Source organism: Microcaecilia unicolor, chromosome 2 (genome assembly GCF_901765095.1).
Source record: "Microcaecilia unicolor chromosome 2, aMicUni1.1, whole genome shotgun sequence".
NCBI classification, from domain to species: Eukaryota; Metazoa; Chordata; class Amphibia; order Gymnophiona; family Siphonopidae; genus Microcaecilia; species Microcaecilia unicolor.
The window spans coordinates 655,763,482-655,790,606 of record NC_044032.1 but is presented as its reverse complement, the minus strand read 5'-3'; the positions used below and the strand labels follow the sequence as shown (position 1 = coordinate 655,790,606).

At 45.5% G+C, this 27,125-nt stretch overlaps 1 protein-coding gene across 1 annotated transcript in view; it reads left to right on the top strand.

The window, feature by feature from the left end:
• The first annotated feature begins 9,064 nt into the window (after positions 1 to 9,064).
• EXOSC9 (exosome component 9) overlaps positions 9,065 to 27,125 on the top strand; it is a 49,781-nt gene continuing 31,720 nt past the window's right edge. The window contains exons 1-5 of the mRNA XM_030191779.1: positions 9,065 to 9,210; positions 13,749 to 13,843; positions 19,631 to 19,750; positions 20,773 to 20,875; positions 26,201 to 26,338. Coding sequence (XP_030047639.1) covers positions 9,145 to 9,210; positions 13,749 to 13,843; positions 19,631 to 19,750; positions 20,773 to 20,875; positions 26,201 to 26,338 — 522 coding nt within the window. The 5' untranslated portion in view covers positions 9,065 to 9,144. The remainder of the gene's footprint in view (positions 9,211 to 13,748; positions 13,844 to 19,630; positions 19,751 to 20,772; positions 20,876 to 26,200; positions 26,339 to 27,125) is intronic.

The window sequence follows — 27,125 nt, the reverse complement described above, 5'->3', positions numbered from 1 at the left end:
AAGCTAAAAGCCCACCTTTTTGATGCTGCTTTTAACTCCTAACCCTTATTCACTTGTTCAGAACCCTTATTTTATCATCCTCACCTTAATATTCCCTTATCTCTTGTTTGTCCTGTTTGTCTGTCCTAATTAGATTGTAAGCTCTGTTGAGCAGGGACTGTCTCTTCATGTTCAAGTGTACAGTGCTGTGTATGTCTAGCAGAGCTATAGAAATGATAAGTAGTAGTAGTCTTTGGGATTCTGGAATCTTGCTACTCTTTGGGATTCCGCACAGAATCTTGCTACTTTGTCCTCATCCCTTATTTGTCCTGTTTGTCTGTCCTAATTAGATTGTAAGCTCTATAGAGCAGGGACTGTCTTTTCATGTTCAAATGTACAGCGCTGCGTACGTCTAGTAGCGCTATAGAAATGATAAGTAGTAGGTATTCTGAGACCTGTTGGGTGTTAAAAAAAGTGAATGTTATGATGACTTTGTATCACTCCATGGTGCAACCATATCTCTAATACTGTATGAACTTCTGGTCACCTCATCTCAACGTGTAATTAAACTCTGGAATTCGTTGCCAGAGAATGTGGTAAAAGCAGTGGGGTTTAAAAACTCAGTTAAAAAAGTCCATAAGCCATTATTAAGATGGGGAAAATCCACTGCTTATTTCTGGGATAAGCAGCATAAAATGTATTGTACTGTTTTGGGATCTTGCCAGGTACTTGTGATCTGGATTGGCCACTGTTGGAAACAGGATGCTGGGCTTGATGGACCTCTGGTCTGTCCCAGTATGGCAAAACTTATGTACTTAGAATTCTGAATGGAATGTTGCTACTCTTTGGGGTTGTAAATGGAATGTTGCTACACTTTGAAATTCTGCATGGAATCTTATTATTCTTTAGAATTCTAGAATCTTGATATTCTTTGGGGTTCTACATGGAATGTTGCTACTGTTTGGGTTTCTCCCAGGTACTTGTCACCTGGATTGGCCACTGTTGGAAGCAGGATACTAGGCTTGATGGACCTTCGGTCTGTCCCAGTATGACAATGCTTATGTTCTTATGAACTCATTGCTGGAGGATGTGGTAACAGCAGTTAGAGTATCTGGGTTTAAAAAAGGTTTGGAAAGTTCCTGGAGGAAAAGTCCATAGTCTGCCATTGAGACAGACATGGGGAAGCCGCTGCTTTCCCTGGGATTGGTAGCATGGAATGTTGTCCCAATTTGGGTTTCTCAAAACACTCCACACAAGCGCAGGGTATTAAGTAGATGTAATGTAGAACAAATATACTTTCTCCAGGCAGCTATTTAACAGTAGGTCATTAACACATGTAATGAGCAAATTCCCTGGAGAGAGTCAGTGGGGGGAGTGACTGGGAAGTCCCAGTGCCCTGGGACTGAGAGTGACAGGGAGGGAGGAGATTGGAAGGAGATAAGGAGTTGTCTTTGCCTGCAGGTTTAAGCTGCCTGCACTGTCCCCTGCCATTGACCTGGAGGATGGAAAGGGGAATCTTGGAAAGCAGAGAGATCCTTTGGCTGTCAGAGGCCGGTTTCAGTTCCTAAGTGGCAATCAGAAGTGGAGTGTGCTACGGGTGGGTACAGGAAGGCCCAGTCCAGGAGCAGGGGACCGCAGCTAGAGAGAGCTTGCCCCAGGACAAGGGTGGATCCGGAGTGGGGTCACCGCTGGAGGAGAGTCAGACTAAAGGGGTCTGAGCCCGATACAGAGAAGTTGTACTGTGAGGAGGAGTGCAACCTTTGGAAATAAAATCTTTCTACAGGATAGGCATGGCCAGGAGCCTTGTGAATGATATGTGTATAACCCCCCAAAAGAAAGTGTTCCTGAGGAAAACAGTGGAAAAATGAGGATGTTATAATGCCTTTGTATCACTCCATGGTGGAAAAGGTGGAAAGGTGTTCCCTCTGAGAATAACAGAAGTCTGGGATTGAGTTGTGCTGGAGTTTATTAAGTGCCTGTGAAGAAGGTTAAAGTTAAAGTCTGCCTCTTGCTGAGGTTGCAATAAAAGTTAATTTTGTTATTAAACCCTTTGGAGTGCTGTGTGGTTCCTGGACTGAAGAGCTGAGTGGAACCCAGAACTGGAAAAATGTCTCCCAAACCCCCGGATCGCTATTCCAGACCATTGACCCACTCCCAAGCTTGACTGCATGTGTGCTGTAACTGATGAGTGAGGGGAGATTGGCCTTGAATGTGAAACTGAACTGAGATCTGTTTTGTGGCCTGGGGCCAGAGCTAGTGAACGGGTGAGACCCGGGTTACATCAGAGTAAGAGCGCTCAGCCCATCAAAGCTTAACAGCAATTGAAATCTTCATCAATCCAATTCTTATATTTTAACGTAATAGCATTACTACTACTACTACTACTACTACTTAACATTTCTAAAGCGCTACTAGGGTTACGCAGCGCTGTACAATTTAACATGGAAGGACAGTCCCTGCTCAAGGAGCTTACAATCTAAAGACAATCTAAACAATCATAAGTACATAAGTACATAAGTAGTGCCATACTGGGAAAGACCAAAGGTCCATCTAGCCCAGCATCCTGTCACCGACAGTGGCCAATCCAGGTCAAGGGCACCTGGCACGCTCCCCAAACGTACAAACATTCCAGACAAGTTATACCTAAAAATGCGGAATTTTTCCAAGTCCATTTAATAGCGGTCTATGGACTTGTCCTTTAGGAATCTATCTAACCCCTTTTTAAACTCCGTCAAGCTAACCGCCCGTACCACGTTCTCCGGCAACGAATTCCAGAGTCTAATTACACGTTGGGTGAAGAAAAATTTTCTCCGATTCGTTTTAAATTTACCACACTGTAGCTTCAACTCATGCCCTCTAGTCCTAGTATTTTTGGATAGCGTGAACAGTCGCTTCACATCCACCCGATCCATTCCACTCATTATTTTATACACTTCTATCATATCTCCCCTCAGCCGTCTCTTCTCCAAGCTGAAAAGCCCTAGCCTTCTCAGCCTCTCTTCATAGGAAAGTCGTCCCATCCCCACTATCATTTTCGTCGCCCTTCGCTATACCTTTTCCAATTCTACTATATCTTTTTTGAGATACGGAGACCAGTACTGAACACAATACTCCAGGTGCGGTCGCACCATGGAGCGATACAACGGCATTATAACATCCGCACACCTGGACTCCATACCCTTCCTAATAACACCCAACATTCTATTCGCTTTCCTAGCCGCAGCAGCACACTGAGCAGAAGGTTTCAGCGTATCATCGACGACGACACCCAGATCCCTTTCTTGATCCGTAACTCCTAACGTGGAACCTTGCAAGACGTAGCTATAATTCGGGTTCCTCTTACCCACATGCATCACTTTGCACTCTAAAGACAAGTGTAGAGTCCGTCTGATAGGGCATACTATATTTCACGAAAGGTTAGGTGCCGAAAGCAGCATTGAAGAGGTGAGTTTTAAGCAGAGATTTGAAGATGGGTAGGGAGGGGGCTTGGCGTATATTTTAACGTAATAGCATTAGAACAATACAATACAAATAATACTCATTGTTATTTTAATTCTGTTTCTTTCCTACAAAATGCAAAGCAGGAGACCTTAATTAACACCGACCATGAATCCATGTTTCACCATGCGGCTGCTTCAAGGTCAGTCTCCATTAGGGTCACTGCTGTGGTTTTGAATCTAACTGTGACTCTATACAGGATGAGGGAAATAGTGGATAGCGGACATCCCTGAGTATCATACAAGCCAGCACTGGCGATGTTCTTCGTTTACAAACCAGAAGTATTATCCCCAGTGTACACATCTGCTAATGGAAGGATCTTACAAACAGCATGCCACTTACTGGAAATTGACTTTGAGGCTGTTTACTTAAAACATATACAAGAAAACAGAAATAATGTGCATGGTAACATTGGGGAAGCCAAGTACTCCGAGATAATCATGCTGGCGGTGAATTAAGAGCGACAGCTTTCAGGGTGAACTGAGCCCTTAGCACTAATAATAATGATAATAAATCCCTTAGCATGTGAAATCTGAACCAATCTAACAATCGCTGAAAGCAGTGCACAAGGGGTTGCACTGATTTTATTGATTAACTTAATGGAGTGTGGGATATAAATATGAGTGCTTTCAGTTTTTCAATTTGAAAGGCATTAGTAATGCTTTGTGACGCCCAGGGGAGAGGTACCTCCCATCCCTGAGCAGTGCCTAGTGCACACACACAACACACAGGAAAATGTCTGCTGTCCCTTTTAAACTTTGCCTTCCCCAGCTCTACCACTTACAGCGTTTCACCAACTGAATTTCTCTCTAATTAACAGGGGGGAGTTCAAAAGACAAAGCTGACCTACGTGATAACATCACGATTGGACTACTGTAACTCCCTGTCCATTGGTCAAACCACGAAGACTTTGCACCAGCTCCAACTAAGTCAGAATACCACAGCATGACGGTTAGAAGGATGTACGAGCCAGGACCACATCACACCCTCCTTGCAAAAACTACCTTACTGGGCCAAATTTAAAACTCAGACAAAATGGGCCAGTTAGCTCTCTACACACTTTTGAGGCTCTAAGGTCCTCCCAAGGAGCCTTCTAAGGAGTAGCCCCCACATTCTGGAACTTACTCCCAGAGACGCTATAAGTCTAACTCCAGACTACCTCTACTTCAGGAAGCAGAAGAAAGCCTGGCTCTTCTCCCAAGCCTTTAACACGTCCGGCAACTGACCATTCACTCACTCCGCACCTAGATTAGCTTGCTACAAACCCTGTAACTAAGACCAGTTCCTCATATCTTATCCAGCTGTACATAGAATTTCCTTCAGCATAGCCATTCATCTATTTATCCCAATGACTTTGTCTCAACTTCATCTGCCCCCTTGACGGCCTTTTAAGATGTGGCAGATGGTCAAATTTCAGTGAGGATATCCTGTTTCCTGATGGGTTCATCTTAACTGTTGTTGTGATCTGCCTTGGGGAGCCTGCTGTTATAAAGATGATGGAATATATTGAAATTAAATGGAAGTAGAATTAAACTTTCCTTTCATTGAGGAACATGGTGATGCATGTGGGAAAAAAGAACCCGAATTATAGCTACGTCATGCAAGGTTCCACGTTAGGAGTTACGGACCAAGAAAGGGATCTGGGTGTCGTCGTCGATAACACACTGAAACCTTCTGCTCAGTGTGCTGCTGCGGCTAGGAAAGCGAATAGAATGTTGGGTATTATTAGGAAAGGTATGGAAAACAGGTGTGAGGATGTTATAATGCCGTTGTATCGCTCCATGGTGCGACTGCACCTGGAGTATTGTGTTCAATTCTGGTCGCCGCATCTCAAGAAAGATATAGTAGAATTGGAAAAGATGCAGCGAAGGGCGACGAAAATGATAGCGGGGATGGGACGACTTCCCTATGAAGAAAGACTAAGGAGGCTAAGGCTTTTCAGCTTGGAGAAGAGAGGGCTGCTTCAACTCTTGGCGGCCATTTTGAAACGCTGAGAGCCGGACTCACAGTATGCAGGGTAGGGTTACCATATGGCTCCAGAAAAAGGAGGACGGATTGAGCCAGCCGGGTTTTACTTCCATTGCTTTGGCAATGGAAGTAAAACCCGGCTGGCTCAGTTACTTCCATTGAAAGCAATGGAAGTAAAACCCGGCTGGCTCAATCCGTCCTCCTTTTTCTGGAGCCATATGGTAACCCTAATGCAGGGCAGCTAGCAGTAGCGCTCCGGGCAGGAAAGAGGGGGCTCTTTCCTGCCCCGAAGACGAAGAGGTACCTCTAGACCACCAGGGATAGTAGAGTAAGGGAAGGGGAGGGGAGTCCCGCGCCCGCCCGCCCCCGCCAGCCAGCCCGTTTGTCCAGAAATCAGGACAAACGGGCAGGCTAGCCAAATCCGTCCGGACATGTCCTCAAAAAGAGGACATGTTCGGGTAAATCTGGACGTATGGTAACCCTAGATTTGGGGGGCTCAGCACCCAAGGTAAGGGTGCTATGCACCTGGAAGCTATTTTTATTTTTTAGAAGTGCCCCCTAGGGTGCCTGGTTGGTGTCCTGGCATGTGAGGGGGGCCAGTGCACTACAAATGCTGGCTTCTCCCACGACCAAATGCCTTGCATTTCGCTGGGTTTGAGATGGCCGGGCCTGGTTTCGATTATGGCTGAAAACCGAAGCCAGCCATCTGCTCTACATTCGGCGATCTCAACATTTGACGTAAATGTTGATTTAGCCGGCGCCAACTGTATTTCGAAAATACGGTTGGCTCTGCCCCTTTGTGGAGCTGGCCCCGAACATAGAAGGCCATCTATTTGGCCAGCGCCATTCGATTATGCCCCTCCACGTTAACTTCTGCTGCATATCAAGCAGTAGTTGATATTAGTAATAAACAATATTAAGTGCATTTTTATAATACATCACTGCATTATTCAAAACAGAAGAAGCAAGTTCCCACAAACCATCTTTCTTTTTTGATCTAGGCACAGGGAAAAGAAAAAGCTTTCAAATGCTCCCTGGGATATGAATGTGATAAATAAATAGATAGAAACTCTGAATGTTGAGCACATGATTCTCCTAACATGATGTCTGTTTTGGTGGTCCATTACCAGGAGAAAAAAGTCTCTGCACGAATATAACAGGTGCTAGGGTGTCCCTATAACCAGCCCCTCCAACTGACCACTGATTAAGATTTATAACAAATTACTACTACTACTACTATTTATCATTTCTATAGCGCTACAAGGCGTACGCAGCGCTGCACAAACATAGAAGAAAGACAGTCCCTGCTCAAAGAGCTATGTAATAAAAGTGAGCCAAGTATAGGACAATCAAGCCATTGTGACATCACTGATGAGGTTGGCTCTTATTGGTGGACTGAGGCATTATGACATCACAATATTAGCTCTGGTTACAAGAGACTACTACTACGACTATTTAGCATTTCTATAGCGCTACAAGGCGTACGCAGCGCTGCACAAACATAGAAGAAAGACAGTCCCTGCTCAAAGAGCTATGTAATAAAAGTGAGCCAAGTATAGGACAATCAAGCCATTGTGACATCACTGATGAGGTTGGCTCTTATTGGTGGCCTGAGGCATTATGACATCACAATATTAGCTCTGGTTACAAGAGACTACTACTACTACTATTTAGCATTTCTATAGCGCTACAAGGCGTGCGCAGCGCTGCACAAACATAGAAGAAAGACAGTCCCTGCTCAAAGAGCTTACAATCTAATAGACAAGAAATAAAGTAAGGGTAGGTGGAGGTGAGTGGTTACGAGTCAAAAGCAATGTTAAAGAGGTGGGCTTTCAGTCTAGATTTAAAGGTGGCCAAGGATGGGGCAAGACGTAGGGGCTCAGGAAGTTTATTCCAGGCGTAGGGTGCAGCGAGACAGAAGGCGCGAAGTCTGGAGTTGGCAGTAGTGGAGAAGGGAACAGATAAGAAGGATTTACTAAATGAAGAGAGAGATATAACAGGCATCTCAGAAACCTGGTGGAAGGAGGACTACTACTTCTACTACTATTTAGCATTTCTATAGCGCTACAAGGCATACGCAGCGCTGCACAAACATAGAAGAAAGACAGTCCCTGCTCAAAGAGCTATGTAATAAAAGTGAGCCAAGTATAGGACAATCAAGCCATTGTGACATCACTGATGTGGTTGGCTCTTATTGGTGGACTGAGGCATTATGACATCACAATATTAGCTCTGGTTACAAGAGACTACTACTACTACTATTTAGCATTTCTATAGCGCTACAAGGCGTACGCAGCGCTGCACAAACATAGAAGAAAGACAGTCCCTGCTCAAAGAGCTATGTAATAAAAGTGAGCCAAGTATAGGACAATCAAGCCATTGTGACATCACTGATGAGGTTGGCTCTTATTGGTGGACTGAGGCATTATGACATCACAATATTAGCTCTGGTTACAAGAGACTACTACTACTACTATTTAGCATTTCTATAGCGCTACAAGGCGTACGCAGCGCTGCACAAACATAGAAGAAAGACAGTCCCTGCTCAAAGAACTATGTAATAAAAGTGAGCCAAGTATAGGACAATCAAGCCATTGTGACATCACTGATGAGGTTGGCTCTTATTGGTGGACTGAGGCATTATGACATCACAATATTAGCTCTGGTTACAAGAGACTACTACTACTACTATTTAGCATTTCTATAGCGCTACAAGGCGTACGCAGCGCTGCACAAACATAGAAGAAAGACAGTCCCTGCTCAAAGAGCTATGTAATAAAAGTGAGCCAAGTATAGGACAATCAAGCCATTGTGACATCACTGATGAGGTTGGCTCTTATTGGTGGACTGAGGCATTATGACATCACAATATTAGCTCTGGTTACAAGAGAATACTACTACTACTTATCACTTCTATAGCGCTACAAGGTGTACGCAGCGCTGCACAAACATAGAAGAAAGACAGTCCCTGATCAAAGAGCTTACAATCTAGACAAGACAGGCAAACACAGAACAATTAAGGTTAAGGGAATAAGTAGGTGAGGATAAAGGACAGGGCAAGTGAGCAGTGGTAAAGAGGTGGGCTTTAAGTTTGCACTTGAAAACGGCCAAAGTTGGGGCTAGACGTACAGGCTCGGGCTATTCCAGGCGTGGGGTGCAGCAAGACGAAAGGAAAGGAGTCTAAAATTAGCAGTAGAGGAGAAGATTTCACAACTTTCAATAACTTTGTCATCAGCACATTTAATTACCTCACTAGTTACTCCCATCTCTAGATCATTTATACACTCAATTTATGAAAAGTTATTCTGTTATTATACTTCCTCTGTGCACATCCATACGCTGCACAAAAAATAAGTGAGATGAAATAACAATTAAGAATGTCAACATGGATGCAGCAGCTCATAGGTTTGCTTGCTTTGTTTTGAGTGAACGGGGATGACGGCTGCCCTGGGACGGGGAAGCTTAGATTGTCCTAATTGGCTTCCTTGTTTACAGTGGCCCTTCCATCCACTCCTGTTTATTAAACCTGCTTAGCTGAAGCCGCCTGCGGCGGTGCGCTCTGTAATGACGCCAACGTGAGCGACTCGCGCCTGCGCACAGAGTGCAGAGAGGACGCGGACGGGGGCTCGCGAGGGACAGATTAGTTCCGAATCTGCCGCCGATGCGCTAAGCGGGATCGAGGCGACGATACACTCAGCCATGCGGGAGCCGCCGCTGTCCAATTGCGAGAAGAGCTTCCTGCTGAAAGCGATCAGGGAGGGCAAGGTGAGACCCCCCCCACACCCGGATCGAGACTTAGCAGCGGCGACGAGCATGTCCCTGCCCCGAGGAGCTTAGGAGCTAAACGACTGTGTCCCACCCTCCTGGGCTTTATGTGAGGGGGAGGCAAATGTCTCCACCTTGCCCTTTCCTCCTTCCTTCACCCCACCCACCACCACCCCCACCACCACCACCCCTTAGCCCCCGGCTCCCTCCCCCCAGAGCCAGATGCCTTCACCAACCTGTTCCCCTGAGCCCCAGCATCAGACCCTGCCTTTCTTCCACCCCCACCACCAGCCACTTTATGCCTGCTTTTGCTATCTGTAGCCTCAGATCAGCATCCCACCCCCACTCCTGTATCATATAGGTATTATTAGGAAAGGAAAGGAAAACAAAAATGAGGACCTTATAATGCCTTTGTATCGCTCCATGGTGTGACCACACCTCGAATATTGTGTTCAATTCAGGTCGCTGCATCTCAAAAAAGATCTACACTTCTTCACTTGGCTCATTAATCTCATCCTACTACTACTAACTACTACTTAACATTTCTAGAGCGCTACTAGGGTTACGCAGCGCTGTACAATTTAACAAAGAAGGACAGTCCCTGCTCAAAGGAGCTTACAATCTAATAGATAAGAGTGAGACAAATATAGGCCAATCAAGCCATTGTGACATCACTGATGAGGTTGGCTCTTAGGCATTGGTGGACTGAGGCATTATGACATCACAATGTCAGCTCTGGTTAAATCACTGCTTTGAGCCAAGTATAGGACAGTCAAGCCATTGTGACATCACTGATGAGGTTGGCTCTTAGGCATTGGTGGAATGAGGCATTATGACATCACAATCTCAGCTCTGCTTAAATCACTGCTATATGTAATACTACTACTACTTAACATTTCTAGAGCGCTACTAGGGTTACGCAGCGCTGTACAATTTAACAAAGAGAGACAATCCCTGCTCAAAGAGCTTACAATCTAATAGACAAGTGAACGGTCGGTCCGATAGGGGCAGTCAAATTGGGGCAGTCTGGATTCACTGAACGGTAAGGGTTAGGTGCCGAACGCAGCATTGAAGAGGTGGGCTTTAAGCAAAGACTTGAAGACGGGCAGGGAGGGGGCTTGGTGTAAGGGTTCAGGAAGGTTGTTCCAAGCATAGGGTGAGGCGAGGCAGAATGAGCGGAGCCTGGAGTTGGCGCGGTGGTGGAGAAGGGTACCGAGTGCTCCCTCCCCCCAGAGCCAGATGCCTTCACCAACCTGTTCCCCTGAGCCCTAGCATCAGACCCTGCCTTTCTTCCACCCCCACCACCAGCCACTTTATGCCTGCTTTTGCTATCTGTAGCCTCAGATCAGCATCCCACCCCCACTCCTGTATCATATAGGTATTATTAGGAAAGGAAAGGAAAACAAAAATGAGGACCTTATAATGCCTTTGTATCGCTCCATGGTGTGACCACACCTCGAATATTGTGTTCAATTCAGGTCGCTGCATCTCAAAAAAGATCTACACTTCTTCACTTGGCTCATTAATCTCATCCTACTACTACTAACTACTACTTAACATTTCTAGAGCGCTACTAGGGTTACGCAGCGCTGTACAATTTAACAAAGAAGGACAGTCCCTGCTCAAAGGAGCTTACAATCTAATAGATAAGAGTGAGACAAATATAGGCCAATCAAGCCATTGTGACATCACTGATGAGGTTGGCTCTTAGGCATTGGTGGACTGAGGCATTATGACATCACAATGTCAGCTCTGGTTAAATCACTGCTTTGAGCCAAGTATAGGACAGTCAAGCCATTGTGACATCACTGATGAGGTTGGCTCTTAGGCATTGGTGGAATGAGGCATTATGACATCACAATCTCAGCTCTGCTTAAATCACTGCTATATGTAATACTACTACTACTTAACATTTCTAGAGCGCTACTAGGGTTACGCAGCGCTGTACAATTTAACAAAGAGAGACAATCCCTGCTCAAAGAGCTTACAATCTAATAGACAAGTGAACGGTCGGTCCGATAGGGGCAGTCAAATTGGGGCAGTCTGGATTCACTGAACGGTAAGGGTTAGGTGCCGAACGCAGCATTGAAGAGGTGGGCTTTAAGCAAAGACTTGAAGACGGGCAGGGAGGGGGCTTGGTGTAAGGGTTCAGGAAGGTTGTTCCAAGCATAGGGTGAGGCGAGGCAGAATGAGCGGAGCCTGGAGTTGGCGCGGTGGTGGAGAAGGGTACTGAGTGCTCCCTCCCCCCAGAGCCAGATGCCTTCACCAACCTGTTCCCCTGAGCCCTAGCATCAGACCCTGCCTTTCTTCCACCCCCACCACCAGCCACTTTATGCCTGCTTTTGCTATCTGTAGCCTCAGATCAGCATCCCACCCCCACTCCTGTATCATATAGGTATTATTAGGAAAGGAAAGGAAAACAAAAATGAGGACGTTATAATGCCTTTGTATCGCTCCATGGTGTGACCACACCTCGAATATTGTGTTCAATTCTGGTCACCGCATCTCAAAAAAGATATAGTGGAATTAGAAAAGGTACAGAGAAGGGCAACGAAAATGATAAAGGGGATGGGACGACTTCCCTAGGAGGAAAGGCTAAAGCGGCTAGGGCTCTTCAGCTTGGAGAAAAGGCAGCTGAGAAGGAGATATGATAGAGGTCTATAAAATAATGAGTGGAGTTGAACGGGTAGATGTGAAGCGTCTGTTTACGCTTTCCAAAAATACTAGGACTAGGGGCCATGCGATGAAGCTACAATGTAGTACATTTAAAACAAACTTATCTTCCGCCTGAACCGATACACTCACATCACCCCTCTCCTCAAGTCACTTCATTGGCTTCCGATCAGGTACCGCATTCAATTCAAGCTTCTGCTACTAACCTACAAATGTACTCGATCTGCAGCCCCTCCTTACCTCTCAACCCTCATCTCCCCTTACGTTCCTACCCGTAACCTCCGCTCTCAAGACAAATCCCTCCTTTCAGTACCCTTCTCCACCACCGCCAACTCCAGGCTCCGCCCTTTCTGCCTCGCCTCACCCCACGCGTGGAACAAACTCCCCGAGCCCATACACCAGCCCCCTCCCTGCCCATCTTCAAATCATTGCTCAAAGCCCATCTCTTCAATGTCGCCTTCGGCACCTAACCTCTACACCTCTACCCAGGAAATCTAGACTGCCCAACTTGACATTTCGTTCTTTAGATTGTAAGCTCATTTGAGCAGGGACTGTCCTTCTTTGTTTATTTTGTACAGCGCTGCGTAACCCTAGTAGCGCTCTAGAAATGTTAAGTAGTAGTAGTAGAAAAACTTTCTTCACTCAATGTGTAATTAAACTCTGGAATTCGTTGCCAGAGAATGTGGTAAAGGCAGTTAGCTTAGCAGAGTTTTAAAAAGGTTTGGGTGGCTTTCTAAAGGAAAAAGTCCACAGACCATTATTAAATAGACTTGGGGAATCCACTATTTCTGGGTTAAGCAGTATATAATGTTTTGTACTTTTTTGGGATCTTGCCAGGTATTTGTGACCTGGATTGGCCACTGTTGGAAACAGGATGCTGGGCTTGATGGACCTTTGGTCTTGCCTAGTATGGCAAAACTTACGTACTTATATGAAAAATATGCAGCCCATAGCGTTAGCAGAATTGGTTTTATTGAGGTGCAACATGATCTTGTAAAGTCTGATGCACTGGAACTTAGTCAAGGATCCACTGGCTTTCTACAGAAACACATAGACTATAGTTCAGGCTTTTTGATCATACCATTTGGTATCGATAAGTTATCTTCAGAAAAATCCATGAGGTCCTCCGAATGCTGGCCATACCTTTATTTTAATTTATGAATTGTCTAACTGAAATTCTGGGCAGTTCAAATATGGTTGGGAGACAGGGTTAGTGCTGGGCAGACTTATACGGTCTGTGCCAGAGCTGGTGGTGGGAGGCGGGACTGGTGGTTGGGAGGCGGGGATAGTGCTGGGCAGATTTATACGGTCTGTGCCAGAACCAGTGGTGGGAGGCGGGGCTGGTGGTTGGGGGGGCGGGGATAGTGCTGGGCAGACTTATACGGTCTGTGCCCTGAAAAGGACAGGTACAAATCAAGGTAAGATATACACAAAAAGTAGCACATGTGAGTTTATCCTGTTGGGCAGACTGGATGGACCGTGCAGGTCTTTTACTGCCATCATCTACTATGTTACTATGTAAACAAGAATGCAATAAATAGTAAAGTATAATACATATATAAATGTTAACAGTGAGTAACATGGCCACCATTTGAACTGTGTGTGTGTGTGTGGAGGGGGAGGTCAATATTCAAAGCGATTTAACCAGCCAGAAATGGATCCTAGACATTAAATCGCTAATGTTCAGCCGCACTTAACTGGTTAGTACCAAACTGAAAACAGGCTATTTTGGGGGTGTTCAAGGGATGGAGTCTGCACTTGGCTGGTAAGTACCAATATTCAGCCCTTTACCGGCCAGGTTAACTACATAAAAGTCAGTCCTAGCTTTGGGATCAATTTTAACCTGTGAATCTTTCATCTTCTAGCGTCTAGATGGACGAGAAACGTATGACTACAGAAATATCAAAATCTCCTTTGGAACGGACTATGGCTGCTGTATTGTGGAGCTTGGCAGAACCAGGTATTTTTCTGGGGTTTGGTTTTCAAAACGATTTTATTGAAAAACTTGCCACTGTGCGTGGCGATGCTGTGACAGGCAGGGTGTTGTGTTGCTCCGGGAGTTTCAAGCGCTCTTGCTTTCCGGGTTGCAGATGGAGGCAGTGCAGTGGTCCAGTTACATCCCAGCCCCATTGTTCAACGTTTCAGCCATACTACAGTAGTTCTGGTTCAGTTACCCTAAGGGTGGTTTATCTCTCACAAACTGACTGGAAAAGTGTATCTTCTTGGCTTTTTATCGATCATTGTTCTTATATAGGTAAAAATCTGCATAAAACACAAATAAGATATGCTTTTTTTTGTAATAGTTATATGGGCTGTGTCATTTGATGGCACCAGCACAGATGAGACAGGGATTAGAAAAACAAAAAGCAGCCTCTCCTTCATGTAAAAACCCTAGTTTTGTTTTCTGTCTGAATTCCTGCACACATGTAATTTTTATGTTTTTGGGGGGGATGGGTGGAACTGTGAGGGACAATTCTTTTCTCTGTTCTGTGAAACATGTTAGCAGATCCGCAGCCCCCTCTCCCACTTGTTAACCAGTTAAATAAAACAAAAATCAAGAAAAGAGAAATGAGAGCATCCATACCTCCTCTCACCAGCAGGTTCTTTGCTGTGGCAGATGCAGTGAGTGGCTTCAAGGCATATAGGTACAGCAGAAGAATGTGCAATCACAGTATCTGTTACAGATGCCACAGTCCAGACTGTGATGTGAGTAACTTGTCAGCACTGTGCCACTATGAGGAGTATTTTCAAAGCACTTCGACTTACAAAGTTCCATTTACAGGATGATGGCAGTGGTCTCCTGTCCATTACAGAAGTAACGAGAACTAGGAAGGATGTTCTTGGGATCCATAGAGGAAGTAGCGACTGTATCCACGCCTAGGCTGCTAGAACAGTCACGGCTTAGACTGAGGCAAAGCCCGGTTTCATGTGCCGAAGGAATGGATCCTCAGGAGCTTAGTCAAGATCGGGAGGCGGGGCTGGTGGTTGGGAGGCGGGGATAGTGCTGGGCAGACTTGTACGGTCTGTGCCAGAGCCGGTGGTGGGAAGCGGGACTGGTGGTTGGGAGGCGGGGATAGTGCTGGACAAACTTGTACGGTCTGTGCCAGAGCCGGTGGCTGGGAGGCAGGGCTGGTGGTTGGGAGGTGAGGATAGTGCTGGGCAGACTTATACGGTCTGTGCCTGTGCCAGAGCCGGTGGTTGGGAGGTGGGGCTGGTGGTTGGGAGGTGGGAGGTGGGAATAGTGCTGGGCAGACTTATACGGTCTGTGCCCTGAAGAGCACAGGTACAAATCAAAGTAGGGTATACACAAAAAGTAGCAGGTCTTTTTCTGCCGTCATCTACTATGTTACTGTGTTTTAGTGGCTAGAAAACCAGATTCAAAATACAAGCCTCTCCAGGATAATCCAGCTCCTCCACCAATCAGTGGTGTTTGAATCAGCTTTTAAGAAGACAAAACACTCCAGACATCATTCCTCATTACTGAGCAAGTCTGGATCACCCAGCTTCCCACCACATATATATATATAGTCCAGTACAGCTACCAGTGTTGGTATAAACCTCTTGACAATGGATGCCTTAGCATCACAGCAGGCAAAGGTGGCATGTGAGCAGCCCAAGGAGGTTTGATAACTGGAGATGACATGAGCCTATCTGGCCCATTATGTGGGCTGAAGCCAGGAGGTGGAGCTTGTTGCCTTATCAATCTCAGTTTTGGGTGTACCAAGATGGCAGCAGCTGCATTGGGGAGAATTAAAAACGCCTTGGGTGAAGCCTGGCTTCAGCCTTGTGACATCATGCCGCCTCCTGTTATCAAACTACCTTGGTTCAGCCGACCTGTGAGTGACACTTCAGCTAGACCCTCTTCAGTAGCCTTTGGAGTGAGATGTTGGACATGTCTAGAGGTGGATGTGCAGGACAATAGAGGAGAAGCTCTTCAGCAGCAAGGTCAGAGAAGGTGGACCTCCTAAAAGATTACTCTCCACTGACTGAGGCTGAGTCAGCAGTTTTAAACAGGGACTTGCACGTGTACAGAATAAAAATCACACACTAATGAATATTTATAAACATCCAACTAATGATGTCACCAGATAAAGCCAAGGGCCAACTCCTCCGAGAGCTGACTTAGTCCTTCCCTATATATATCCCAAAACCTATCCCTTGAACCAACTCTTGATGACCTTGTTTGATGTTGCTTACTAGAACTTAACCCACCGCTGCTCTTTTCGTTAGCAAGTTGTGATTCTGTTCAGTCATACGAATGCAGTATGGGGCCATTTTCTAAGTAACATAGTAACATAGTAGATGACGGCAGAAAAAGACCTACACGGTCCATCCAGTCTGCCCAAGACAAACTCATATGTGTATACCTTACCTTGATTTGTACCTGTCTTTTTCAGGGCACAGACCGTATAAGTCTGCCCAGCAGTATTTCCCGCCTCCCAACCACCAGTCCCGCCTCCCATCACCGGCTGTGGCACAGACTGTATAAGTCTGTCCTCCACTATCCTCGCCTCCCAACCACCCACCCCACCACCCAATTTCGGCTAAGTTTCTGAGGATCCATTCCTTCTGCACAGGATTCCTTTATGCATATCCCACGCATGTTTGAATTCCGTTACCGTTTTCATCACCACCACCTCCCGCGGGAGGGCATTCCAAGCATCCACCACCCTCTCCGTGAAAAAATACTTCCTGACATCTTTCCTGAGTCTGCCCCCCTTCAATCTTTGAGAGTGGATAATGGTATTTTCTGTGCTGAAGCAGTTGCTTCTGAAATTTTCCAGGATATGCATAGAATTGGACACACAGAAACCAGCGATAATTATGTGATTAGGGTTAGGCATTCGTGGGCTGGAGAAGGGGCGAGGTATGCACTTAGGTGCATATTTTATCAATACACATTAAGCGTCTTTTCTTACGTGCAGGAGCTATTTGGTACGTAGCTTTGATAAAATAGGGGAAGGATACACACAGCCTGGGCTTCTGACTGTAAAATGACCCACCACTTGGTCACAGAGACTGCACTCCTGGGCCTCAGGATGACCAGAATGAGACCGTGTTATTGATCTCTTGGGACCTGACCCTGTGGCCTTTGACTTAGTCAACCATACTCTCCTTTTAGATTGGTTAGACTTATTTTTAGGCAACTAATTCTGGTGCAGTTCTGATGTCATGTTTATAAAGAAGGGTCCTTTTGATCCTACTACTTTGGGGGGGGGGGGGGGGGGGGCTACTTTTGATCTATATAGAGGATTTCCAAGGTGGATTGTACAATGACTTATACTGGGTTAGCAAGAAGTGAAGAGAAAGCTAGAGACCACCTTGGCGTTATGATTGTTGCTCAAGGGTGACACCTAGTGGCCAGACTCGGAGCCCTGAATCAGGGTTACAGACCAAGGCCTACAACAGGGGGTTCCCATGGCCTTTAGAATCCAAAAAATGTTTAAATTCAATTAATCTCACTATCTAAAACATTATCCATCAAAACAAAATAAATCGATTGGATGTCCAACCTGACATGTGTCACCTTCTGAAAGGCTGCTCTACAATTTAATTTTCTTGTTCAAGCTGTTGCACTAAAATGTCTTTTAATTTGAATTTATCTGTCTTTTATTTATTGTCTAGTTGATTATTGCATTAATAAAGAAGCACATGTGTGACTATATATATATTTTTTTATTTTAAGTCATTTTTCAAGGTTATACACCTGAACACTCTCAAATAATATAATATGCTAGTAAAAGAGGCCCGTTTCAGATCAAATGAAACGGGCGCTAGCAAGGTGTTCGTCGCCAACACCCCACCCCCCTCCCTGGCCAACCCCTTCGTTATTCTTCCATTGCTCCGCCCCCGTCATGACGTTTGACGCGAGGGCGGGGCCCAGAGCGATTTCCCAACCCCGCCTCCCTCCCTGCCAACCCCTTCGTTGTTCTGCCATTGCTCCGCCCTTGAGGGCGGGGCCCGGAGCGATTTCCCACCCCCCGCCTCCGAGCCTCCCTGCCTGCCAACCCCTTCGTTGTTCTGCCATTGCTCCGCCCTCGAGGGCGGGGCCCGGAGCGATTTCCCACCCCCCCGACTCCCTGCCTCCCTCCCTGCCAACCCCTTCGTTGTTCTGCCATTGCTCCACCCTCGAGGGCGGGGCCTGGAGCGATTTCCCGCCTCCCTGCCTCCCTCCCTGCCAACCCCTTCGTTGTTCTGCCATTGCTCCGCCCTCGAGGGCGGGGCCCGGAGCGATTTCCCCCCCCCCCCCCCCGACTCCCTGCCTCCCTCCCTGCCAACCCCTTCGTTCTTGTGCCATTGCTCCGCCCTCGAGGGCGGGGCCCGGAGCAATTTTGGTGGCTTCACCACCACGAACCTTCGAACCTTTTTGAAGGAAGTCAGGGCTTGGCTTCAGTGACGTCAGTGTCCTCAGAACGTTGAGGGTGAGTTTTATTATAGTAGATCATTACATAATTAACAACACTGAAGTTCACTTAAATTGGGTTCCAAGAAATCCAAAATCAGGAGGAGTTAAAGAAAAAAACAATTTACAAACTAATCAGCACCTAGTGGAGGACAGTTCTTTTGAGCAGGGACTGTCTTTTCTTCATGTTAAATTGTGAAGCGCTGCGTACGACTGGTAGCGCTATAGAAATGATTTATAGTAGTAGTAGAAGCCTGCCCTTTCAGATCAGCAACACGGCCGCGCAGGCTTCTGTTTCTGTGAGCCTGCGCGGCCGTGTTGCTGATCTGCAAGGGCAGGCTTCTACATGGAATGCTGCTAGCGGAATAGCAACATTAACATTCCATCTAGAATCTCCAATAGTAGCAACATTCCATTTAGAATCATTCCTATGTGTCCTTCTACCCTTATCCCTTATTGGTCCTGTCTGTCTGTCCTGATTTAGATTGTAAGCTCTTTTGAGCAGGGACTGTCTTTTCTTCGTGTTCAATTGTGAAGCGCTGCGTACGACTGGTAGCGCTATAGAAATGATTTATAGTAGTAGATACTAATGAAATTAAACTCCTTCAGTTCTTTTTGAGGCAATGAATGATGTTAAATATTTCACTGAATTGAATCGAATGATACATTTACAAGGAAATTTTAAATAGAATATTCCTCCCATTTGGAGAACAGCTGGTTTTAGTAATAGAAACTGTTTCTGCCTTCTTTGAGTCTCTTTCGAAACATCAGGAAACAAATTTATTTTTAGGCCCAGGAATAATTGATCCTTTTTCCTAAAAAACAATCGGAAAAAGTCATTGCTTATCTGGTGCTAAAGATATTATGTTATTTTTTAAAAATAATTTGATCACTGACTTGAGCATAATTGGTTTCCTTTGCAATGCAATCTATGTATTTAAATACATTTTTCTGAGACGGAATCCCTAGGTTTCACCAGGATCTCCACACCAAGGTTAAGAACCCTTCTCTAGCATATACTGGCTATGTTAGAGGGGGAAGGAAGCCTCTGATTGGCTCGAGGTCATCTTGATTAGTTGCAGGTCAGTTTCTGAAGGGGAGAAGAATTGGGAATTTGGAGTGGATCAGTGGTTGCTCTTCTTATAGTAAATTTATGTAAGATCTGGTGTAAGTGTTGGAATCTGAACAGAGGGGCTTCTGTGGTCTGGAACAGCAATGCACATCTCTGATTGTTCTGTTGATCCAGTGAAAGGTGGTATTGCAGCCTGCAGAGAACCTGTGTATGCAAAGTTTATTTTGGTTTCTGATGCTGTATCAACGTTTTTGGGTTTTTTTTTTTTGCAGAGTTCTTGGACAAGTTTCGTGTGAACTTGTTCCCCCAAAGGTAAATCGTCCAACAGAGGGTATCATATTCTTCAATCTGGAGCTCTCCCCTATGGCATCACCAGCTTTCGAACTGGGCAGGTACGCATGCTTCTTGTGAATGGCAGTGAGTACGTGCAGATCCCTGGTACCGGGAAAAGCCCCATCCAGACCGCAGGGTTTGAGCTTCGTGGGTTATCCGGTATACGCAGGTCATACTTTTAACAGCAGTATCTCAAGGGTGCCAAGGAATGCAGGTCAACCTCTCCCACCTTACAAGCTCCTTAACTGCTGTTGGGCTGAGATTTTTATTTGTAGTCTGAGCTGGTCAAACCACAGAGCTGTTTGAGCAGAAGCTTTGTGGTTTTAGTTTGGGGAAGAGAGGGGTGCTGGGTGTGATGTAAATATGTTTGCTCACGGGTGGTTGAATTGAGAGGAGGATGAGAGCATAAACTGTCCTGGATGTGGGGAGGGAAATCTTACAGTCACTGTAGATATAAGTAGGTTAGTTGGTTGGTTTTTATGCTTTCATTTACTGTATACCTGAGAGTATAGGGCATTATCATACTGGGACAGACCAAAGCTCCATCAGTCCCAGTATCATGTTTCCAGCAATGGCCACTCCAAGTCACAAGTACCTGGCATGATCCCAAAACAGATTTTATGCTGCGTCTCCCGAGTATAAGTGGTGGATTTTCCCAAGTACATCTTAATTTTGGCTTAGGGACCTTTTCTAAACTTTTGTTAAACCCTACTACGCTAAGCTCTTTTACGTGCTGTGGCAATGAATTCCAGAGCTTAATTACACATTGCATGAAGAAATATTTTCTCCGATTTGTTTTAAATGTGCTACTTGGCGTGATATGTCTGTAACTTCACGAACTTACCTCAACCTACATTACCCAAATTGCAAAGGACTCAAGTACAAAACCTATTATGGATCCAACTTCTCGTTCGTAGGCAGCCAACTCTGGAATGCCCTCCCCAGACCTATCCGATCAATTAGTGACTATCTACCCTTCTGGAAATCACTAAAAACCCATCTGTAATAATAATAATATGTTGTGTTACTCTTGGTAAACATTGCATGCACCCTTTTTTTCCATGCTTTCTCATTGTTGCAGGCAATCGGAACTCTTGATAAAGCTGAATCGTCTGCTGGAGAGATGCCTTAGAAACTCGAAGTGTATCGATACAGAATCTCTCTGTGTTGTTGCTGGTGAAAAGGTGAGGAAGTGACTGAGAAAGTATCCTTCATCCTCCAAAGGGATCCCTCTTTTTATTGCTGTATATGGCTGCTGTACTGTAGCGCTTGACAAAACCCAGGTATTGTGGTTCTGAGTTTTGTTTTTTAAAGTATCTTTTTGATTGTTATGTTTGTTAAATATTGGTTCAAAAACAGAAAACAGAGTAGGGTTAAATGGTCAGTATTGTCAATGGAGAAGAGTAGATAGTGGGGTTCCCCAGGGGTCTGTGCTGGGACCGCTGCTTTTTAACATATTTATAAATGACCTAGAGATGGGAGTAACTAGTGAGGTAATTAAATTTGCTGACAACACAAAATTATTCAAAGTTGTTAAATCGTAAGAGGATTGTGAAAAATTACAAGAGGACCTTAAGACTGGGAGTCTAAATGGCAGATGACGTTTAATGTGAGCAAGTACAAAGTGTTGTATGTGGGAAAGAGGAAATTATAGCTACGTCATGCAAGGTTCCACGTTAGGAGTCACAGACCAAGAAAAGGGATCTAGGTGTCATCATTGATGATATGTTGAAACCTTCTGCTCAGTGTGCTATGGCGGCTAAGAAAGCAAATAGAATGTTAGGTATTATTAGGAAAGGAACAGAAAACAAAAATGAGGACATTATAAATCCTTTGTATCGCTGCATGGTGCGACCGCACCTTGAATATTGTGTTCAATTCTGGTCGTCGCATCTCAAAAAAGATATAGTGGAATTAGAAAAGGTGCAGAGAAGGGCGACGAAAATGATAAAGGGGATGGGACAAGTTCCCTATGAGGAAAGGTAGTGTGGCATTTTGCTAGTATTTGGGTTTCTACCAGGACTTTGTGACCTGGATTGGCCACTGTTAGAAGCAGGATACTGGACTAGATGATCTGAGCCAGTATGGTTATTATGATATACAGACAGAATAAGGAGAAACTCCAATCCTCATGAACGTCTGCAGAACCGACAACAAGGAGTGAGGAAACAAAAGGTTTAGAAGCCAAAGCAGGATAGTGTAGATAAGTCTTTTATTGCTTCCAAAGTACTGCAAGCGTATTGTCCAAAGATTTGATGTGGCTGTGTTTCGGCTGGCGTGCCTTCATCAGGAGCGTTAACTAACACGGTGCAAATAATGTAGCATTCAAGGAAAATCCTAAGAAAGCAAATAGAATGTTAGGTATTATTAGGAAAGGAATGGAAAACAAAGATGAGGATGTTATAATGCCTTTGTATCGCTCCATGGTGCGACCGCACCTCGAATATTGTGTTCAATTCTGGTCGCCACATCTCAAAAAAGATATAGTGGAATTAGAAAAGGTGCAGAGAAGGGCGACGAAAATGATAAAGGGGATGGGACGACTTCCCTATGAGGAAAGGCTAAAGCGGCTAGGGCTCTTCAGCATGGAGAAAAGGCAACCGAGGGGAGATATGATAGAGGTCTGTAAAATAATGAGTGGAGTTAAACGGGTAGATGTGAAGCGTCTGTTTACGCTTTCCAAAAATACTAGGACTAGGGGGCATGCGATGAAGCTACAATGTAGTAAATTTAAAACGAATCGGAGAAAATGTTTCTTCACTCAACGTGTAATTAAAGTCTGGAATTAAATTGTACAGCGCTGCGTAACCCTTGTAGCGCTTTAGAAATGTTAAGTAGTAGTAGTAGTAATTCGTTGCCAGGGAATGTGGTAAAGGCGGTTAGCTTAGCGGAGTTTAAAAAAAGTTTGGATGTCTTCCTAAAGGAAAAGTCCATAGACCATTATTAAATGGACTTGGGGAAAATCCACTATTTCTGGGATAAGCAGTATAAAATGTTTTGTTCATTTTTGGGATCTTGCCGGGTATTTGTGACCTGGATTGGCCACTGTTGGAAACAGGATACTGGGCTTGATGGATGTTCAGTCTGTCCCATTATGGCAATAGTTATGTACTTATCAATTTCTGCTGTGCCATCAAACAAGCAGCGTTTCACATGCAAATCGAAACGCTGTTTGTTTGATGACCGACCGTGCCGCACATTTGTTGCATCTTGTTTGTCAGGGCTCCTGACGAAGGCACACCAGCCAAAACACTGCCATGTCGAGTCTTTCGACAATACACTTGCAATACTTTGGAAGCAATAAAGACTTTCCTACACTATCCTGCTTTGTCTTCCTCATCTTTTGTTTCCTCACTCCTTGTTGTATGTTCATTACTTCAGCAAGGTGGATCTCAGAGCTTCAAGCACTTTCCTGTAGGGATCCCTTTTAACTTTACAGAAGCTGGTGTTTTCATTGGTACAGTGTCTTCATTTTTATGAACGATGGTTTTGGTGTTTCATGTGAACCAGTTTCTAGACCTTGTCTCAATTGAGAGAGGAGTGTGAAGATGATTTAAAAGTCTTGAGGCCTTTAGATGTGTGTGGAGCCCTGTTGCTTTACTTAGAGGTCGCTGATCGATTCGAGAGGTCAAATAGGTTCTTTTCAGAGGCAATAAAAAGGCTTGTCAGCTGCTAAGCTTAGGAAAGAATTAATTTCAAAGTTTATACTGTGATTCACAGGATTATGTATGGAGAATCCCCCAATTATATGAACAACCTTATCAACCTCCCAGCTAGAAATAGATCATCGTCATCTCGTACCCATCTTAACTTAATCCTCCCCAGTTGCAAAGGCATTAAATATAAGTTTCTCCTTCCTGGGCAGCCAGCTTTGGAACGCCTTGCCAAGATCCATCCGAACAATCAGTGATTATTTACCCTTCAGGAAAATGCTGAAGACCCATCTCTTCAAGACAGCTTATCCACCTGACCCTACTTAACTTTAAAATCTTCGTCCTAATATTTGGTCCTGATGACTACCATACCTCAGATGATATATCCCAATCTCCTTCTGCCCTTACCTTTTCCTATCCATCCAATGCCCTTTATCTTTCCTCCTTACCCTTCCCAATCCCTTTCCTTTTGCTGTCCTACCTTGTTTTTCACTGACTTGTTCAACTCACTACTCACTACCCCTACTTTCATTACATTTACTACAACTTACGATATTCTCCTTTAAAGACTTTGTAATTGTATTGACTATGTAAGCGCAGGGTACAAATGTAATAAATAAATCTTTCTCAGTGGATTAAGGAAGCTATTTTGTCAGCTTACGTGTATTGCAAGGACGTTTGCCTTCTAAGAGGTTAAGAGAACATTCAGCCAGAGGTATGGCAGCCTCTTGGGCTGAATTTCTTGGAGTTTTGCCATTCATAGGGCCATGTTTCCAAAATACGCTAAGTCCGCTTTCGGCAAAAAAAATGAGCTATAGTTTCGTATGGACAAAGGATATTGTTACCTACCAATGTAATTAATTGTTCAGTTGAAAAGTGTGTTTGTCCTTCGCCTGCAGCCAAGTTAAAATAAGATTTGTTTCCAAAATCATCTAAGTCCAGGCAGGTTAAGTCTTGTATGTTCATTGCTGGTGACATCATGCGGTGGTGCCAGTTTTATCACAAATAGAGGGGCATAATCGAAAGGGATGCCCAGGTTTTGCTGAGGACGTCCTCGCAAAATGTCCCGATGGAGGGGTGGGGAAACCCGTATTATCGAAACAAGATGGACGTCCATCTTTCGTTTTGATGATATGGTCGGGGACGCCCAAATCTTGAAATTTAGGTCGTCCTTAGAGATGGTCGTCCCTAGACTTGGTCATTTCTGATTTTCGGCGATAATGGAAACCAAGGACGCCCATCTCAGAAACGACCAAATTCAAGCCCTTTGGTCGTGGGAAGAGCCAGCATTCGCAGTGCACTGATCCCCCTGACATGCCAGGACACCAACCGGGCACCCTAGGGGGCACTGCAGTGGACTTCAGAAATGCTCCCAGGAACATAGCTCCCTTACCTTGTGTGCTGAGCCCCCCAAAACCCACTACCCACCACTACCATAGCCCTCACGGGTGAAGGGGGCACCTAGATATGGGTACAGTGGGTTTCTGGTGGGTATTGGAGAGCTCCCATTTACCACCACAAGTGTAACAGGTGGTGGGGGGGGGGGGGGGGGGGAATGGGCCTGGATCCACCTGCCTGAAGTGCACTGCACACACTAAAACTACTCAAGGGACCTGCATACTGCTGTCATGGACCCGAGTATGACATTTGAGGCTGGCACAAAATATTTTTAAAGATGTTTTTTGAGGGTGGGAGGGGGTTAGTGACCACTGGGGGGGTAAGGGGAGGTCATCCCCAATTCTGTCCGGTGGTCATCTGGTCAGTTTGGGCACCTTTTTGTGCCTTGGTTGTAAGAAAAACAAAGTCGTCCAAGTGCTCGTCAGGGATGCCCTTTTTTTTCCATTATGAGTCGAGGACGTCCATGTGTTAGGCACACCCAAGTCCCGCCTTCGCTACACCTCCGCGAACTTTGGTCGTCCCTGCGACAGAAAGCAGTTGGGGACGTCCAAAATCGGCTTTTGATTATACCGATTTGGACGACCATGTGAGAAGGACACCCATCTTCCGATTTGTGTCGAAAGATGGGCGTCCTTCTCTTTCGAAAATGAGCCTGTTAGTGACATATATTTTTCAGTGTGAGAATAAACACAATTGTTTGTTCGTTCTGTCTGTCTGGACTGATACAAAATCCTGGTGGTCTGTGAGTGTTTTCTGGGAACGGAGCGACCACTGGGAGTGTGGCCTCCAGTAACCTAGAAATCACTGGGATGTGACCCAGTCGGTGGTGGGAGGAGGGTGCTAGTGTAGAGTACAAGTGGCAGGTGCAGATGGACTTGAGCTGCGCTGGGGATAGACCCTCTAAATGGCTGCGGGGTAGCCCCAGGCGGGTGGCTAGGTGTTTCGTGACAAGGTGATTCAAATCTTTTACTGATCATAAAGTGCAAACAGCAGTATAGCTCTGAAAGTAGTATTTGTAACTTGACGTTCAGTGAAGGTACAGACTCTTCCTCTATCTGTGTCTGTAATCCCCTATGTGCAATCGCTGATTTGGGTAACAGGCATCCAGGGTTCTGGGCGACCCATCCCCTCCTCAGCACATAGCCAGGTATGTCTGGCACGGAGGCTGGGTGCTTGTGGTCAGGGATGGGAAACAGGAACTTAGAGGCAATCTTGTAAGCTCTTCTGACTACATAGAACACAGGGATGGTCATGAATAAGGAGAAATTTTGCAGGTAATCGCCTTGTGGCTGGCAGCTGGGATGTATCCTTAGCAACGTGGACAAAATAATGGCGAACAGAGCGGCTGAGTCGGTCTCTTTGCCATTATTTGCTGTACATCTCGGAGGAGCGATGCGATAGAGAATTTCAGATTCACGGAGAGTAGCATTTGGACTCATTTCTCCTGTTTTCTGTCAGGTGTGGCAAGTCCGCGTGGACCTTCATTTGTTAAACCATGAAGGAAACATCATCGATGCAGCAAGCATAGCAGCCATAGTAGCTCTGTCCCACTTCAGGAGGCACGACGTGTCCATCCAAGGAGACGAGGTCACCGTGGTAAGGAAGAGGCTCCATGAAAGTCTTGCCTGAGCCATCATCTCCCTGCTGTAGACAGAGACGTCCGTGCTGTGTAAACAAAGAACACTTGACATCAAAATAGTATCTCACAATAAAGCAGAAGGAGTCTGGTCAGCAGGCAGGACTGTAACCTGTTGCCCCAGGGGGTGATTCTCTATAGATGCCATTAAAATGCTAGTGCAAGAGTCCACATTTGTGCGGCTAACTTGAGGCACAAGCGTTTACACTGATTACCAGTTGTTAAGGGATGCAGGAAACTGGTAAATGCTCGTGCATAAATGATCATAGTCTGTAACCTGCATGTGTAACTGCCTGACATCCCCTGACCTGTCCACGCCCCCTCCCAGGTCCGCGACCCCTCCCAGGTCCGTGCCCCCCTCCCAGGTCCATACCTCCGCCTCCTCCCAGGTCCTTACCCCCTCCCAGGTCCATGCCCGATCCATGCCTCCTCCCAGGTCCATGCCCCCGTCCCAGGTCCATGCCTCCCTTGGCATTGTGTGCTCAGGAATTTCAGGCCTCAATGTTCAAAACTCTGGCTGTTTTCCAAATAGTGCTGTAAAAATACCGCCGGAACAGTGCAGAAGAACAATGCCCTAATGCTCAATGCTAATGAGATGCAAATATAGGCGCACTCATAGCCTTGAGTATTAGGGAGCTTACCGGGAGGATTGTGCTTGGCTCCTGTACAAAGAAAATGTGGTGTGTGGCACGTGTAGCAGCCAGTGTGCAGTGACCACCGCAACAAGGTATGTGATTCCCAAGGAAC